The sequence below is a fragment of the Sturnus vulgaris genome, chromosome 5, assembly GCF_052056855.1.
Source record: "Sturnus vulgaris isolate bStuVul1 chromosome 5, bStuVul1.hap1, whole genome shotgun sequence".
NCBI lineage: Eukaryota > Metazoa > Chordata > Aves > Passeriformes > Sturnidae > Sturnus > Sturnus vulgaris.
In genome coordinates this window covers 65,784,744-65,802,603 of record NC_142247.1, presented here as the reverse complement: position 1 = coordinate 65,802,603, position 17,860 = coordinate 65,784,744, and the positions used below count along the sequence as shown (strand labels likewise).

Genomic DNA, 17,860 nt, shown 5'->3' with positions numbered 1-17,860 from the left:
ATACATGGCAGGTTAAAGACTACCATTACAGCTGATTAATATCTGGATTTTCGTGCAGTGAAAACATATCCTATATTATGCTAATTTGAAATTTGATATGATAACAAAATCTGACATGCAGAGATATTTTTAGTCTCAATTCTAAAATATTGTTGAAGAGATAAAAATCTTAATACTTATTTATGTTAAAACTCAAGAGCCTTGCAGGAGTTATGAGTTTTAAAAATAATTTCTGGAGAGAAAAACTTCTTCAGGAGACATATATCTATTCCTAGAGCTATAATTCAGACCCATGTACTTCGGGCAATGGACATGGACTTGCCTTAGAAGTCAGTAATTTGCTGTGAGCATCTAAGGTCGATTCCTACACTGCTGCACAACCTCTGAGTCTGCCCTTCTACTCCTCTCTTTTGAGACCCCAGCTGGAGTCCAGCTCAGGGTTCTCCACTGTCAGAAAGATGTGAACCTGATTGATCAGGTCCAAAGGAGGGTCACAAAAATGGTCATAGGGCTGGAACATCTGTCCTATAAAATCAGGCTGAGAGAATGGGGGTTCAGCCTGAAGAAGAGAGAGGTCTAGGGAAACCTTATGTTGCAGTTTCAATTTGTAAAGGGCCCTTATAGGAAAGACAGAGTTTTCTCAGGGCCTGTAGTGACAGGAGAAGAGACAGAGGTTTTAAAATAAAACACTGTAGATATATATTAGATACTAGAAAGAACTTCTTAACTATGAAAGTGGTGAGACCCTGGAACAGTTTGCACGGGGTTGTGAATGCTCCATCCCTGGAACTGTTCAAGGTCAGGCTGGATGGGGCTTTGAGCAACACTGTCTAGTGAAAGATGTCCCTTTCCAGTAGGTGGGTACACTAGCTGGTCTTTAAGGGTCCCTTCCAACCCAAACGATTCTGCAGCTCCATGGTTTATTCTGTTTTTCTGTGCCAAGGACCAAATTTATGTAGCTCCACTGCAGCTGCTTTTTGACATTTCATACAAAGCAGGATCCTCTAGGTTACCTCTTTGGCTTTTTTGTTTTAATTCTGTATATATATTTAATTTAATATATCTTAAGTGGAAAATGTACATATTAAGTATTTTCAACAGTACTAAGTCTCCAAATACAAAAATAATCACCTACATACAGCATATTTAATATCAGATTACAGTCATGTGTTTTATTCCCTCTGTGGTTTCTCTGTTCCTACGAGCCACCTACACCTGGTGTGGGCAAAACTCTCATTTTAGCTTGCTAGTTAGAACATGTCTTTGGGAAGTGAAAGCTGTGGCTTCATACTTTGAGCCTCGAGAGATCTCAGAGATCTCATAACTGCTAAATTTTTTGGTTTAAGGACAAGCTTAACCCAAGCTTCATTCATTTCCTGACCAGAGACTAAAATAAATGACAGTGGACCCTGAGTTTTACAATGAATGAACCTGGAATTGTCTGACCAGGATGACTGGATCAGTGCCTTCATGGGAGTTCAGCAGAGTCCAGGTACCTTGCCAGACTACACAGCAGTAATGTAGAGACGAGATGAGAGCCATTTTTGGTCACTCACAGATATAGATGACTATAAGACCACCTGACTGAAAAGAGATGTTCTGATTAACTGGGATTAGATGATGTGACACCTAAACAGTGCCAGGGCACTGCTGATTCCTACTCAGCTTGTCATGGACCAGGAGCCCCAGGTCCCTTTTTGCACCTTTTTGCAGCCTCTCTTTCCCTGATCCATACACAGAACTGGGGTTGCACTGTCCCAGGAGCAGAATGAACTTGCCCTTGTTAAACTTGATAGAGTTGGTGATTGCCCAGCCCTCTGATTTGTCCTGGTCTCTCTACAGTGCCTCTGCCCTCAAGAGAGTCAACAGCTCCTCCCATTTTAGTGTCATTGGCAAATTGACTTAGTATTCCTTTGGTTTCTGCATCCAAGTCATTAATGAAGATATTAAAGGGAAGTGGGTCTTTCACTTTCAAGCCCTAGGCATCTAGGATTCATAATTTATCCCCACTTATCTTGCAATTAAGTTTTCAAATAATTTATCATTTTCTCACATTAGAATTATTTCAAGAAAACTAAGATAGTCCAATTACCAAAAAAGAAAGAAAACAAAAAAGAAAGAAAAAAGCCTAGCAGAAGAATTTAATTTTAAAATGCTTTCCAGACAGAAAAAAAAAAAAAAAAGTGATTGGATTATTGACAAAAATGTCTTAATAATGACATCAGTTTTTTGATATTTACTTGGTTTCAGCCAAGCCTGATATCACTGTTGTGAACATGTTTTTGTTTTCACTTTTAAATGTTGTAAGAAATTAAGTAATCATTCCAGTGTGATCAGTCATTGTTTAATATTGTTTTCATCCAAACAAATCATGCATCTGGGATGAAACATAAATGTTTTACAGTAAGTAGCTGAAAAAAAACCTCATTTGTGTAATTTGGCTTCACTTCTACTAATTCACTGTGAAGAACTGATCCTATTCCCATAAAGTTAATTGCTGACCCTTATTAACTTCACTGCAAAACATTTTCTTTCCTAAGTGTCACTTCAATCAGGAAATCAGTAGTTCAAATTTAATAACTGGAATTCAGTACTTCAAATTTAATAACTATGTTGAAAATCACTAAAAGTTTAGCATAGATGCTTCTACTGAATTTGTATAAAATGTTCCATACATTAACTTCCTTTAAATTCTGTTGACTACTAATAAGTTTGCAGTGCTACCCTAATCAAGATAGTTATGTTCCAACAAAGGAGTGACTGAAGGGCTTTTCTCTCAGGGGAAGCAAAGCTCAGGGGGAGCTCATCAGAGTATTCCAGTACTTAAGGATTTAAATGGCATCTCAAAGAGGACAGAGGCTCTCCCTTCACAAGGAGCCAGGGACACGGTGGAGTTTCTGCCAGTGGGGTGTTCAAAGATGCCTAGGACAGAGTGATGGATAATATCATCTAGGCTCCCATTCCCACCAAAGCCTGGACCAGGTGTCCTTTTGAGGTACCTTCCAACCTGGGCTATTCTATGATTTTGTACTTCTGATCTGAGAATCTTTCACGTGAGAAATAGTGGAAAAGCTTGATTGCCACGATCAGACTTCCAATTACATTATTTTCTTTTTTTTTCTTTTTTTTTTCATTTTTTTTCTTTTTTTTTTCTTTTTTTTTTCTTTTTTTTTCAGATCCATTGGCCTAGTACACCTCTGCAGGCAGAAGAATGCATAATTAAAGGAAGAGATGCTGTAAGTATCACTAATTACAGATCAAATATACTTTAATTATACCAGTGGCTGATCCAAAACAAGGATTCAGGCATCCCTAATTTAAGAGAGATTATAGCACAGATACAAAGTTAAATGTTGCAGGTTGAAAACATGAAGCTACTGTTAACACAATAAATTATTAGTTTGCTCTTCAGGCCAGCTCATAAACAGGCAATGAACACTTTTGATCATCTGAACTTTCTTCTAATTTTTATTCTGGTGCTATCAAAGAAGGTGCCTTAATAATTCCCCTTTTCCATTTCTATGTCCTTTTCGTACACATGGATTGTCTTCTCCATATTCACATTCCAGTTTGTCTTTAAAATTTGCATTCTCTAGAATACATTCAAAAAAGCTTTTAAGTTACTAATGATAATAAAATACACTGTAATTTATATTATCCTATAGGTTTCGTGTTCTATTATTAAAAATATTCTGTTTTAATAAACTTCAGAACTGTTCTGTTCTTGTAATTCAGTGCCCTGACTATAATCAGCTCCTGGGAGAAGACCTGAAAGCTCACTGACACACAGCAGCTGATGTCATTGGCAGCACAGGATGAAAGTTCTTCTGGACGGGAGCTCTCTTTAATTTTCCAGTGCACCAAGCTCATTATCTGCACCTCATAAACACACAGAGAGTACACCTAATAAATCCCACAGCTGAGCGAGCTCCCACTGAACCAAGGGATCTGAAAATTATGGTAGTTTTACAGCAACAGTGACAGGAATGTGGGACATGGAAGGGGACATACAAGCTTTGCCCAGAAACACAGCAAACAGCAGCCTCGATGATAACCACCATATATTCCCAGTAAATTGGGAAGCTATAACGATTTATTCTGAAGTAAAAGCTTGAGAACTGTCCACATTAAGGCACTAGAACCATATTGGAAAGTAGTAGTAGTAGTAGTAGTAGTAATAATAATAAAACCCCAACTCTTCCCATTTACCTGGCCTAGAATAGATCCCTTTTAAAGATTCTTAAGAGTTCGTTGTAGTTTTTCAGGTTAGTTTTATATCCTTGATAATTTTAGGTGGCTTTGGTTGAAAATGGTTGTTTTCTATAATGGCTGAACTTTTTGGTCATATTAAATGAATCGCAAACCTAAATTATTTGGCCTTTATTTGATGCTACTTCTGACTATAGTCTGTTATTAGTTAAAGCTCTACCATCCATCTTTCACCACTACATATTTCCTGACATGCTGACAAGGTTTGTTTTGTTAAATAAATGCAGACTCATGTTTTCCTAAAACTCGAAACCTTTTAGCAATCCAGTTTGTTATTATAAATCCTCAAATTTGCATTGTATGAATGTGGTCATTTAAAGAACTTCATGTGTTTCCCACATTTCTCTGCACCATGAAGGTTTGGTGTTATTACTCTTTTTACAGAAAAAAACAGAATTTGTAAATAATCACAAGATTTTAGAAGCAGAGTCTTTAAGAAAAATAAATTAAAATTTTAAAAGCTGTAAATATTGTAATACCAAAAAATATTCTGATCCTCACATGAGACTTAATTATGTATGGACTATGTGAATGAGTAACACTAATTAATATCAGGGAAACCTTAGTAATTTTCATCAGCATGCTCAGTGTTCATTAAGATAAATTACTCAACCTGAAAGGACTCTAAATTAAATCAAAAACTTTCCTACTATTTTTCTTTTCACCTTCATTTTTCGTAGCCAATATTGACTTAATGCCATAATGTTTTAAAATCAAACCTTTCTCAATTTTAATTTCTTAATGCTATTTTTCACACTACAGACTAGAAAAATATTGCTCTATTTCAAACTTTTTTGCTTATTTCCATGCTGTTTCTTCTTTTTCTTTTCCTTAAAGATCTGTTACTCAAGGCATAATTATTAAGTAGAACCAATTATATTGTATTCAGCTTCTCAGCATTGAAATACTTCACATGTACTTTGCTGCCTCTTTCTATGTAACTTTTACAAGCTTGTATAACCTTAAAAAGTTATCAGTTTGCGTTGTAGCAGTAAAATAGCAAGTATTGTAGTCGTAAACAGTTTCAGAGCTTCTAACAGACTTAATAGGACAGTTAAAAAAGGCTTGTCTTAACAACACATGCATACTCTTAAGACAAGGCCATGCTTTTCTGATTCGAGTGAAGGCAAGGAAAAAAAATTCCTTCAGCTGTTATCCAGTGTGCCAGGAATCACACCTGTTAGCCTGTAGTGTGAGAGTTTTCAATTACTCTGAGTTGCTTTATCAGAATTGGAAATCGTTCAGATATAGAAATCAAATTCTGTAGAGGTGCCTCACTCCTCCACACTGAGAAGTTTCAGATGAATGAAATTCCACAGATCTATAAATATATCTGTGGAGCATCCTAAAGAAAACACTAGCATATAATTAATTGATATAATATAAAGAAATCTTATTTCAATGTCCCCTTGCATGATGCATCTTTTCCCTGCTCTGTGTGCAGTACTTTATTGGTAAGGTTATCAGCAATGCCTTTTTGCCTGACACTTCCCAGAACAGCACCTTTTGTCATCTGTTTATAAATGATCAAGTCTAGCCATTTGGAATTTTTTTTCTTCTATGTTTGGTATTTCTGCATCCTAGGGGCTTTTTTTCAGAATTTTTTGAGGCATTCCTACAAAGGCACACAGGAAAAAAAAAGATGTCTGGAGTTTTCCCATTTAAAAATAAATCTTAAGTCCCTAAAATGATTTTGGCACAAAGATCAAGAGCTGAAGGCGTATATGGATAAAAAAGGAAACCATGGAGTAAAGAACAGACCACCACTGAGAGGAAACAGAAGCATTAATTCAGGAAGGTCATACTTGGAGGAGAGGGAGAATCAGGAAGAACATCAGCACCCAGTAAAGCATCTATTCAAAAACTTCATGGCATCATAAAATACCTATGGAATAGCATTTTGCTACCACCAACCAGCAAATATTTGGGAAATGAACATAAAAAGGGGATGTGTCTGTCATTGAGTGCTGACCCATACAAGGAGGATCACATGCTATTGACTTCAACCCATTCTTCCATCAATTCATCTGTTTTTATTTCCTTTAAAAAAGGGAACAAATTAGCTACAAATCAAAAAATTCCAAAAGCAAGATATTAAAGGTTGATTTGCCCTTTGCAAATATGCATAACATTTAATTACACAATGGGTTACATCTTGTGTAGGTTACTATTTCTATGAATTAGCATGATATATCTTGAAGATGAACAGTTAAGGAGAATCAAGTAGCAGGGGAGATGTCTTTCCTTTTTTATTTGCTGGAGCATTTGGAAGACTTACACTGAATTATTCAAGGATTTGAGGAAAGAATAAATTGTTTCTTAGTTTTGAACCTAATGTGGACTTGCAAATGTTGAATTCTGCCCATTAATCCTTTGCAGACTCCTCCTTTTTTTGACATTAAATTCTTGCAGTTGGTCAATAAGACCCAAGATTATTCTCACACAAATGCAGCAGTCCAAAAATGAGAGTAGTCATCAGTGAAGAACTGGAAATTTTCAAAAAAGGAAATTACTCCACTCTGTTTTACATGTTCATTTCAGGATTGTATTAATTGCCTTTTGGAGATGTCTGGCCTACTTCACTGACTATTGAGAAAGCCTGGGAGAATTGCATAAATTACATGTCTAAATGCCAGAACAGCTAAAGTTAGCTCAGATTAATTCTATTTTAAATGTCTTAAAATTGATATGACTCCTAAAGCTCAGAGTTCCAAGTTGCAGAAATGTTGAGCGATGAATTCAAATGAACAGTAATTTTCTCCACTCAGAAACCCTTGCAAAATGCCAGAAAGTAAAACCAAATCCCAGGAATCCCAGGAGTCCCAAAATCAAGGGATACTTTTATCTCCCTGTCTCCATTTCTAGTTTAACACAGGAATAATGACCCCGCATCTCAAAGGGATGTTTGAAAGTATTTTAATTGTAATATTTATGAAACTGCAAATATACTAATGAGTCCCAAAGTATTGCCCTGGGGGAAATGAATAGTTCTTCTTTAAAGGGATTTAAACTGTGGAAACAGACAAAATATGTGTCTATACCATATAGGAAATATTGATTAAAAATTAATTATACAAGACAATAATGGTGCAATTTAAAAAACTATATTTTTCTTGAGATAAAGTTTATTTAACTCTACAGAGAAGCTGTTTGCTGACCATTCACATCTTTTGCTCTGAATCTTATTTCTATGTCTTATGTATCCAATAATATGTAGTAAAGATCTATTCCGATTTGCAGACTATCTCCAAGACTAAAGAAACAAAAAAGTGTGTTTTTTATAATTCAGTAACTCGTAACTGGTTAAGCATCTAAAATAAAGCATGATCAATCAGTGCTCTAGACTTGCTTTTTTAATGTAAAAATTGCCACCCATGGAAATACTGGCACAGAGTTAGTAACATGAAGTGAAATAGAAGGATTTAATAGTAGAACATCAGCTATAGGCACATAAGATACAAAAAAAAAGTTTAAAAAATCAAAAGCTAATATTTCTCGATGTTTATTTTTATGTAAACTAGGATGAATGTGCAAATTACATCCGTGTCCTTCACCGATACAACAGGACCCATCTTCTGGCTTGTGGAACAGGAGCTTTTGATCCACTCTGTACTTTTGTAAGAGCTGGACATCTGTCAGAGGTAAGAAACTTGGTTTACAGTAGTGATTCTTTCGGTCTAGATTCCAGAAAATCCTCTGAGGTTAAAAAAATGTATTAAAAAGTTCAGTTGTTCACAGTTCTCATATGACAAATATTTTCCCTGATGAAATGTAATGCTGGACTATAATGTAGTTTGTGATCAGAGGAACTCACTAATATTTGAAAGTATATTCTGGAGAATTATACTTTGGGGGGAGTTTTAGGTAAATCTGTCAGGGTTTGTTTTTTTATTGTTGTTGTTGATTTTTTAAGAAATTAAATAATACATCATATATCAAAATATGCGCTAGTTTGATGGGAGATGGAATTTCTTAACAAATCATTGTTAAATTCAGCTTCTTTATATTGGTCTTGTTCAGCAAGTGCATGTAAGCTCCTTAATGATGTTTCCAGCTGAGTGAAACACATATCATCAATATTTTGAATATATTTCTTATGCAAAAATAGAAATTGTCTGGACATCTCAGAAACTGAGATCCTTTCTTTCTCAGCTATATTAGAACAGGTTTAAAGACTCAGCAGAAGTACCAACCTCTCATTTGAAATTACCATGTAAAACTCCTTGAGCATCAAATTTAGGCTGCTGAAGACACGTGTGATCAGAGCTTTAGGAGCTGAACCAGGGATTCTTGGAAATGTACTTGGTCAGGTGGGACTTACCACCCATAGATGGAGATCTATCTTACTATCCATAGATGGAGATTATCTATAACCCAAATATAAGATTGTTTTTAACTGGCAGGTGTCAGGAAGTGTTGCTGGTCAATGGTTTTGTTTAGTTGGTTCACAGGATGTCTTCTGATGGAGCTGAGCACTTGTCATGGAGCTGATGCTACAGCACCATCCAAGAGAAATTTTGCTTTCCCCTATGGCAAGAAACTCTTGCCTTGAATAAATATTAATTTCACGTATAAAGTTTTTAAAAGTGTACTCATAGAAATCCGCTAAGGGATTTACTTCAGGCAATTGTTTTGGATTAATCTTTTCTGAGTAATGATGCATCCTTTTGACAAAACAAACAAAAACATCACCAGAAGCAATCTCCAAGGATCCAATCCATGCTGTGCCCCTTCAACTGCTGTCAAAATGAGAAGCATCTCAGAAGTTAGAACTCCAGCACACCACTTAGATTCAGAGTTGTATGAATTGCAGAAACACACTGTCTTCTGAAATTAAGGAAGGAGCTAGATAATAAGTAGTGTTAAAATAAGGCAAATTTGCATGTCTTCTTTGCTCCTCTCACAAACCTCCTTTCAGGCTTCCCTGTAGAGTTTGAAAGAAGGAAGGGGTGTATAAGTAGGAATACTATTTTAGAAAGCATAAGCAAAAATTACTAAAAATAGAAACCAATCAAACAAAAAATGAGAAACAAGATATATATATATATAAGACTGTGTGGCCCATGATCATCCCCTTATCTGCCACTGTCCTTCCTTCCTTCATTTTTGTTTATTATTCTCCCTTGTCACTCTGAGATTCTAAAATTTTACCCACACTGAAATAATGGGAAAATTTCCTTTTTTTTTTTTGGTTGTGTAGACTGACAGGAAATGTATTTTCTACACTAATAAGTAGCTATACTGTTTCCTGTTATCTGAAAAGCTGACCATCAGGATTAAAAAAGAGAGTTTCCATTTATATGGTAGGTTAAAAATAACATATGGTATGTGGTTGAGTGGGCAAATTGTAATCTTGCTTTCTCTGAGTGATAAGGACATGGTGTAACTGCAGGAAGTGAAAGGACAAGATCCGTTGCAGAAAACTGCAGTTCAGTCTCTGCTGCTCTATCTGGTGTCAGAGTAACCTCTTCCAAAATCATCCAATTACTGTCCCCTATTTCTTCCACCTGATCTCTCTTGACATTTTCTCACTATCTGACTGTCATGGAAAGGACAGTAGCAAACAAAACAGTATTTAAAATATTTAAAATATGACTATATGCCTCTTTACACCTCCTCATGTCTGAATAAGACAAGGTATGTTTGAGGCTCATAGGTATTTGAGCAATGGAATTTCTCAGACATGTTGAGGTCTAAGGGGTAGGATGTAGGAAAGGAGGGAGCCCTTTATGACAAACTTCTGTGTATCCAGGTACTTAAAAAATGCAGCTTATGAAGGTAGATGCACGCTTCCATATGGAACTATGAATCAGCAGTATCAGCATTGAAAAATACTTGCTCTGTGGTCAGGGACCTTAACTAGGAGTTTCAATAGTGCTCCCTGAGCTGAGAGAGTAGGGAGGCTGTGACCCTCTCAGTAAAAACTACAGGGTTCTTAAGTTATTAAGGGTATTTTAATGTGAATTAGAGATTATTTTAGAGAGGCATTTAAGCACATGACAGAATAGCAAGACTGTATCTTCTGCAACGTTGCCTCTTCTCATTTACTGAGCAACCCAAAGAGGAACCTGTTGGAACCTAACATTCAGTTAAGGCTCTGGATCTTGCTGATCACTAGTCCCATGTTGCAGGGACATTTATTTTGTTGTTGGCTTCCAACAAAAGCTTGCATAGTCATCCCTTTCTGAATAGCCATCTGGTAAGAAAATGAAGCATTGCTGGTTTTCCTTTAAACAGTGAAAATTTCCCAAAGGCCTGATCAGAACCATACTGTATGGCATCCTGATTTAGCAGGGGTTTGGGAGGTGCAGTACAGTTTGTGAAAAGGAGCATTCTGCCTCCTGTATAAAATCTTACATTCTTATACAACCACAAATTCACCTTTTCATATCAAAACTAGGTTTGAGCTGTGTGTTGCAGAACACTGAGCTCTTGTCTACGAATCATGAAGCCAAAAGGAGATTTCCAAAAATAGGCAGAATTTGATTCATTAGCAGATCATTATACCTTGGAACTGCCTTAGAACAGAACATCTAATGTTCTTGAAAAATGCAGCAATAATATCCCTTCCCCAACCAGTCTCTGTAGAAGGTACCAATCTTACTATGTATGATTGAAATGTGCTTTGAAATCTTTCACATGCACGTTGTACTATGATACATTACAGCTTCTTTTGTGTTTTCCATGGTTATAAAATTCAATTACATCATGCATTTTGTCTTAATATGTTGATCATATAAACCGTCAAGAAATAAATATTGGTTTTATTTAATTCTACATCACCTTGTGTTGTACCATCAAAGTATAACCAAATATATTTTTTTAAATCAAATTACTTATAAATTCTATTGTACACTATGTATCCATTTGAAAGATTAAATATAAAATAGTTTACTGCATTCTATTCCAATATTGGTTTAATTGATTTCACTTTGGAATTCCAGGCTGTTCAGTTTCATAAAGCTGTTGTCAGTTATTATAATTCTAAAAATATATAAGTATAGTCACTGACAACAGCTTTTTATCTTTTTCTCTGTGTCTAATTACTTTGACTCTGATCAATGTTGCTTTTCCAAATTTAAACATTTCGGCAAAATACACAATGTTTTTCTGCCATTTAGAAATAAGTTATAAATTAGGAAAAACAGGAGTGCTGACTTTGCAGATAGAACAACTACTGCTGTTTACAACAGAACATATTACAAAATCTTGTCCAAGAAAACATTAGCAAATTAAATGCCAGCCAGTAAGTGGGTTCATTATCTCTGACTTCATTAAATGCTTCCAAATGACAAAAATTAGTGCAGGTCACAAAAGATTGGGTTCTTCCATGGGTTTTTTGTATTTCATTCAGAAATGAAGGTAAATTCATTTGAATAAACATTATTTTTCCTGAGGAAAACATGAGCCAGAGACCCTGCATCCCAAATTTCTCATGAGGAAATACATGTGCATCCTTCTCATGTGCTCTGTGAGAGAAAATCTGAGATACATCTTTAAAACAGATATAAAAGATGAAGAAAAGTTCTGAAAAAAATCGTATTTTGCTTTGATTCTCATCAAACTGGCATTTGTCTCTCTTGTTCACTGATGCCAGCAAGGCAGGGTGGGACAGAGAAAGGGGGAATTACCTGCATTTAGTGTCTTTTGTATTTATATAAACTTCTGCGTTTTAGCAGCGCGTGACAAGTGCTGAAAGAAGTGCTTTCTGTCTCAGTCTGTGTTTTGTCGTGTTTAGCTGCTAGTAAAAGAATACTCTGACACCGTTCTGTATAGCTCAAAATACCTTGGGTGAGTTTTAATGAACCTTAGATAATTCAAAGGATCTATCTGCAGTCAGGTAATGATTTCATCTTTATGAGTTATCTATTAGTAGAGCAACAGGTTGTAGGGATGCTCTGGAGGCCTTCCAGTGATCCAGAGTGCCTTATTCACTAACTCAAAAAGCACCTTTAACAAGTCCACATGGGAGTTTCACCAAGTACAGCTAAAAAATTATTCTTCCTCCATAGACCTGAAAAATTAGTAGAAATTCCTAAAGAAAAAAACGTGCAGAAACAATATCCCAAGTTTTTGCAAGCTACATGGGGACAAGATAGAGCTGATTCCTGGAGAGGAAGGCATCTCTGCATGACAAAACCTGTTGAGGGAATTAAATTTATGAGAAAGAACAATGCATGAAGAATTTTTCCTCCAGAACACACTGTAAATTTTTAATATGTACATGGAGCTGGCAGGGTGCCATTTTCAGTGCCTCATTTAACTCAGTAAACTGCCTGCAGCTGTATTTCTCCACTTCAGAGGGATAATGGACTAAGCCATCCTTTCCATAAAATGCACGGGTGGTTTTTGGGATTGTCCTCTAGGTGTTCCTAATCTAATGTATTCCTTATTATGTTATTTGCTCCTCAATTAGCCAAGTGAGATTCTGCTTATCAGGGAAGACTAACTCTAAATTCTAAGTCTTTAGTCCTGTTAGAGAGGCCTTGCCTTTAGTAAGCAGCAGGTGTGGGTTTTTTTGCTTGGCAGATAGTTCAGTTAGGGTGTAACTTTTTCTTTCTAATCTACATTGCCTTTAGTATTTTGTTGAGTGTGGAAAAGACACTTCTTTTTCTATATGTTCTGTGATTCAGTGCAAAACCAAGACAAAATTCAATTGTGCAATAAGCTTTCTGTTTACCCTTCTACACCAACCAAAAGTAGGCAACATGAGCTCCTCAGCTCCTACTTTAACAAACTAGGGTGAATTCACATGCAGGTCTTGAGAGAATGTGCCAGTCATCTCAGCTTAACTTTTACATGACATAATTCTGCTATTGACCAACATGTGGTAATGTCATCATTCTTCCAGCTTTGATGAGAAGCAAAATTGTAGACGTATTTATGTCTATTATTTTACAATAATAAAATTGCTTCTGACGTATTTTTATAATCAAAACAAGCAATGACCTGCCAAGTTGCTCTCTCTCCATGCTTGTTCCTATTACCTCATCTCCACACTGTTTTCAGAGGATTAAGGAGTATGAACATCTGGTTTCACTGGCCAGATAGAAGTGGGTGTTGGTCAGTTCTTCATTAGATAGAATGTGTGACAAATTCTTGCCATGAAAATATTTGCTTAGACACACAGTGTCCTTCTACACGGGTGAAAAGCCACCATTTAGAGCACCATCCACTAAATAGATATGAAGTTCTACCAAGTGGGCAACATGTCATAAAATCTTTTACAAGAGGGGTTAATTTACATCCTCTGGTCTGCATGCCCACACCACAGACTGCCAAATTGCTCCAAAACATCCATATGCCCCACAATTCTTTTAGATTAAAGCATTTCATGTTCTGGAAGTTGAATATGTATACATTTCAAGAGAGGTTAAAATGGTATCTAACTCAGGGAGAAAATCAATTTGGTGAAGACAACATGTATTCTCACAGCAAACAACAAGGGTGCTGTGCTGCAAAAGGGAAAAAGGGGTAACACCACTATTTCTCTGACCTAAATGTTAGCTGTTCCAATATTTAATTAATTTTAGTGTTAGGAAATAGCCACTTAGTCAAGGTTAATTTTTTCTAACTTCAGCTTCCTGTCATTTAACCTTGATATATCTTTGATAGCAATGTTGAAAAGTCTCCCACTATCTTTTCCACATCTTTTCCTCATGTAAGTACCTATGCACAAAGATCAAGCCACCTCTTCACTTTTTTTGATAAGCTGAATAAATATAGCTCCTTAAACCTCCTATCACCAGGATTCCTCAATCTTACTTGTGTCCTTCCTGTGAACTCTCTGCAGTATTTTCACATCTTCTGGAAGTGCAGACACTAGAATCACACATGCTTTTCCATGGTGTGTGTAGAGGCAAGGTCACTGCCCCACCTCTGTTTGAGATTGCTCTTTCATGGACTCAAGTGCTGAGTTCTTGGCATGGCATCTCAATGAGAAATCTCTTTTTAGTGGTTTGCACTTGACCCAGAGTTCCTCACTTGGAGCCCAAAGTTATCCCAGTTTACACGCTTTGCTGAGGCACGTAATTATCAGTCTTGTATAACAAGGTAAATGAAGTCATTGCTGGTGTTGCCTCTCAGTGTCAGCTTTAACAAAGCATCTGGGTTATCCAAGATCCTAAATGAGGCATCTCAGTCTGACACATGAAAGAGTCTGAAGAAGGATCTGAACTTCCATCTTCTAGGGTGTTCTGATGTAGTTCTGATACAAACTCTGTTCCCTATTCCAAGATGCAACTCTTTGGATATGGTTGTATTAAAATCTACTTAACAAGCTTCTGACCTTTAACTCAGTATTCCAAGCATTCCATAATCTGAGCTCTCATTAATCTTTTCTCTTTATTAGTTTGTCCTTGTATTTTTGTAAACTTTACTAGGAAAGAAATCATACGATTGTTTAAATCACTGCTAAATTAAAAAATCACCTCTCTAGCAAAAATAAAGTTTAGGGAAACCTTCAGTAAAAGAGAATTCATCAATGATACCTCATAAGAATTGTACTATGATATATGTCAACTGTTTGTATTTCTTAACAATTCTACAATGCACATTGTTTATCAAATACTGATGTACTTAGTGAAATGCTCTGGGGAAAGTCAAGTATTCTGTAACAGCCCAGTTGCTCTTATCAGTCGTTCTTACTTTTATAACAGACAACAGGTTTTTTTGACAATGCTCTCCATCCATAAAATGAGGTGAATGGCATTCATTACTTTTGAATATTGTCTAAATCTGGCCATACATGAAGCGTAAGTTCAATTTGGGAGATTGGTAGAGTGTGTGAATTGATCAGCCATATGAAATGAATTTTCCATCGTATTAGACCTACCCTTTGCAAGATTAAACACAGATGGTCCAGGGAGAATGAATCCATACAGAGGAATAATAGTGTTATCCCATAGAGAAAGAAATCCTCCACCTGTGTGGTAATTTGATGGGGGTAACTGAAATATCCCAGCTCTCATTATAATGATTTTTAGATTCTGCCACATTTACTTATGAGAGAAAGTATTTTTCTAAGTGACAGCACATGGTGAAGTCTATATCATTGTTTGAAAAATAGACTTACTAATCCATGAAATGTTAGTCATCATAATTAAAACCAGGAAAAAAAATGTTTTGTTAATATTTTTGCATTATAAGATGCACTCAATATTGCATAATCCTTCTATGATATATGAATTATTTTTTTTAAATTTGACTGATATCCCTATAGAAAAATTATATTAGATAAAGAAGTAAAATGAAGTGTTGCTAGCAGTTCATCTGTGTCATGAGGAGCCGATGGACCAATTCCTCTGCCCTTTTTTCCAGGCCAATTTAGACATCCCTAGCTGAAGCTCTGCAAAAGGGCTGTTGGCTGTTTAAGGCTCCACACCATCAAGACAGACAGAAGAGGGGATCTGAGTCCTTCTGAAATCCATTCCCAGTTTAATGTAGCTGTTCTTTCCATGCCCAATGCATCTCTTCCTCCTTTCATGACCAAAGCCAAGATAGAAGCTCAAACCTTAGACCTGCATCCTTCCTTTTCTTAAATTTTTTCATGACCTTTGTCCCCAGTTGTTATGATAGCAATCATTAGATTAGATCATTAGAGAGGGTTTTATTTGGTATTTGCTCTGATATGACCCTCACAATCTCAGCACAGGTTTAGCCTGTCCAAATCATGGAGGAGGAAAAGCCTTGGTTAGTGAGGCTCTGTGTAAAGACTCTGCACCTCCCCACAGAAATCCCTTCACTTCTGGATCACATTTGTGGACTATCTTTACCTTCTCTTTTGCTTGGTTATGATACTATATCACCCTATACAGCTACACATACATTTTAATTCTAGAGAGCCTTTATGTGGTCCCTGGAACTTCCATACATATTAACTATCACATTTGTGCAATACAATCAAAATTTCTAATGGCTCTATTCTTTGCCATAAGACCCCTAATGAGTTTATGTGACCAGTTCAAGGTTGCACAAAAGTGTCCGTTCTAAAATTCTGACCAATGCAACCATTGCTACTGAAATACTGTGAGCTGCTAGGGATAAACGCCTCTAATTTCTATGTGCAATGTGGTAGGGTCTTTTTTTTTTCTTTTGCCAGATTTTTTCACATTCATTAAGTCAGGAAAATATATTATTTCTGTCACTTTAGGCCAGATATTTTGACACAAGTCACAAATTGCTAATCCTTTTGCAAACTCAGACAGCAGTCTGACATAGCTCCAGATTTTAAACACATTCTCAGATTGGAGCCCAATGTGTCTTAATCATTTAACTGTGGAATAAAATGCACAGACCTGAAAAATGCATCTGAATTTTTAGGGAGGATTTAATGTCTATAATATTTTATGCACTCTCATCCCATAGGACGATTGATCTTTTCAGTATGTCAGTGGATAGTAAAGAGGATTGAAAACAGATCCTCAGAAGAAATACTACCTCCCAAATAATCTTAATTATGTCAAATAGCAGAGACCTGACTATTGCAGACAGTTTTTGAGGACTCTATGCCTAATATTGTATCCTCATTTGGCTTGGAAAATAAAGTTGAGTGAATGCTGAAGGTATAATTTTAAGTTAGTAATCCTGTGACAACGAGAAGCGATTTTTTGCCGGTGCTTAGATCCTTTTGAAAATTAATGTATGGATTATTTAAAGAAGGCATTACATGAAAAGTTCTTTCCTTGTTTTAGAGCATCCTTGTCCTGCTCACCTATATACCTGCATGCTGTTTATGATGATTTAAATAGAGCAGTGTGTTGCAATTTGAACTTATTAGTATTATTGTAAGTATTTGGAGCACAGGTTCCTGTATATAAACTCAATTATATTCCACTGGGTTTAGATTTTAATTTTTCAATGAATTAGTTGGCTTTGTAGTAATTTGACACTTAGCTAATGTTTGGGACTGTATTTATCAGATCATGCTAATGCACATTTTTCTTAGCAACAGAATTTAGTCTGCTTAAATACAAGGAGCTAAATAATATGAGATAGTTTTTCAGGCCTGACCCAGTAAGTGATTTTCTGCTGTTTTACAAGGACAAATTATTTTCCTGTAGATCTCTTTTACCACGTGCCTTCTTGATGAGGCAAGTGTACAGATTAAGGCAGGTCATGGAGTTGAATGTTCATTTTGGAGACATATTTGAATTATATTTTCTGCAGATTTACAGACATGTTCTGTGATTTTTCAGCTTTTTTTTTTTTAATGGGGAAGCCAAGGTTCATCCTTCCTAAAAGAAGCCTCTGCACAATATATTCAGTGTGTCTTTCTATGCTGAAATAAAAATGTAAGGATAAGTATAAAAGAAAGAGAAAAGAAGTGAAAAATACTGTTTTGAGAATATAAAGAACAAAAGAATATTTGCAAAAACAGTAACATTTATATGCAAATTTGTACTAAAACCATTATAGTACGAAAGAGAATTGAAATCAAGATGAGGTTTGTAAAGCATTTCACTGGTTTAACTGGATTTTTTTCTCATGTGAGTGACTGAATAGTGAGTGAATGCATAGAAATTTTTTGATCATGACAAAAAGTGCAATGTACAACCCCATTTTTGATGGTTTAAGGATTACTTGAATATAA

At 35.9% G+C, this 17,860-nt stretch overlaps 1 protein-coding gene across 1 annotated transcript in view; it reads left to right on the top strand.

Moving 5' to 3' along the window:
- The window catches only part of SEMA3E (semaphorin 3E), a 129,529-nt gene that overhangs the window by 72,241 nt on the left and 39,428 nt on the right, over positions 1 to 17,860 (top strand). The window contains exons 3-4 of the mRNA XM_014884319.2: positions 3,177 to 3,236; positions 7,791 to 7,910. Coding sequence (XP_014739805.1) covers positions 3,177 to 3,236; positions 7,791 to 7,910 — 180 coding nt within the window. The remainder of the gene's footprint in view (positions 1 to 3,176; positions 3,237 to 7,790; positions 7,911 to 17,860) is intronic.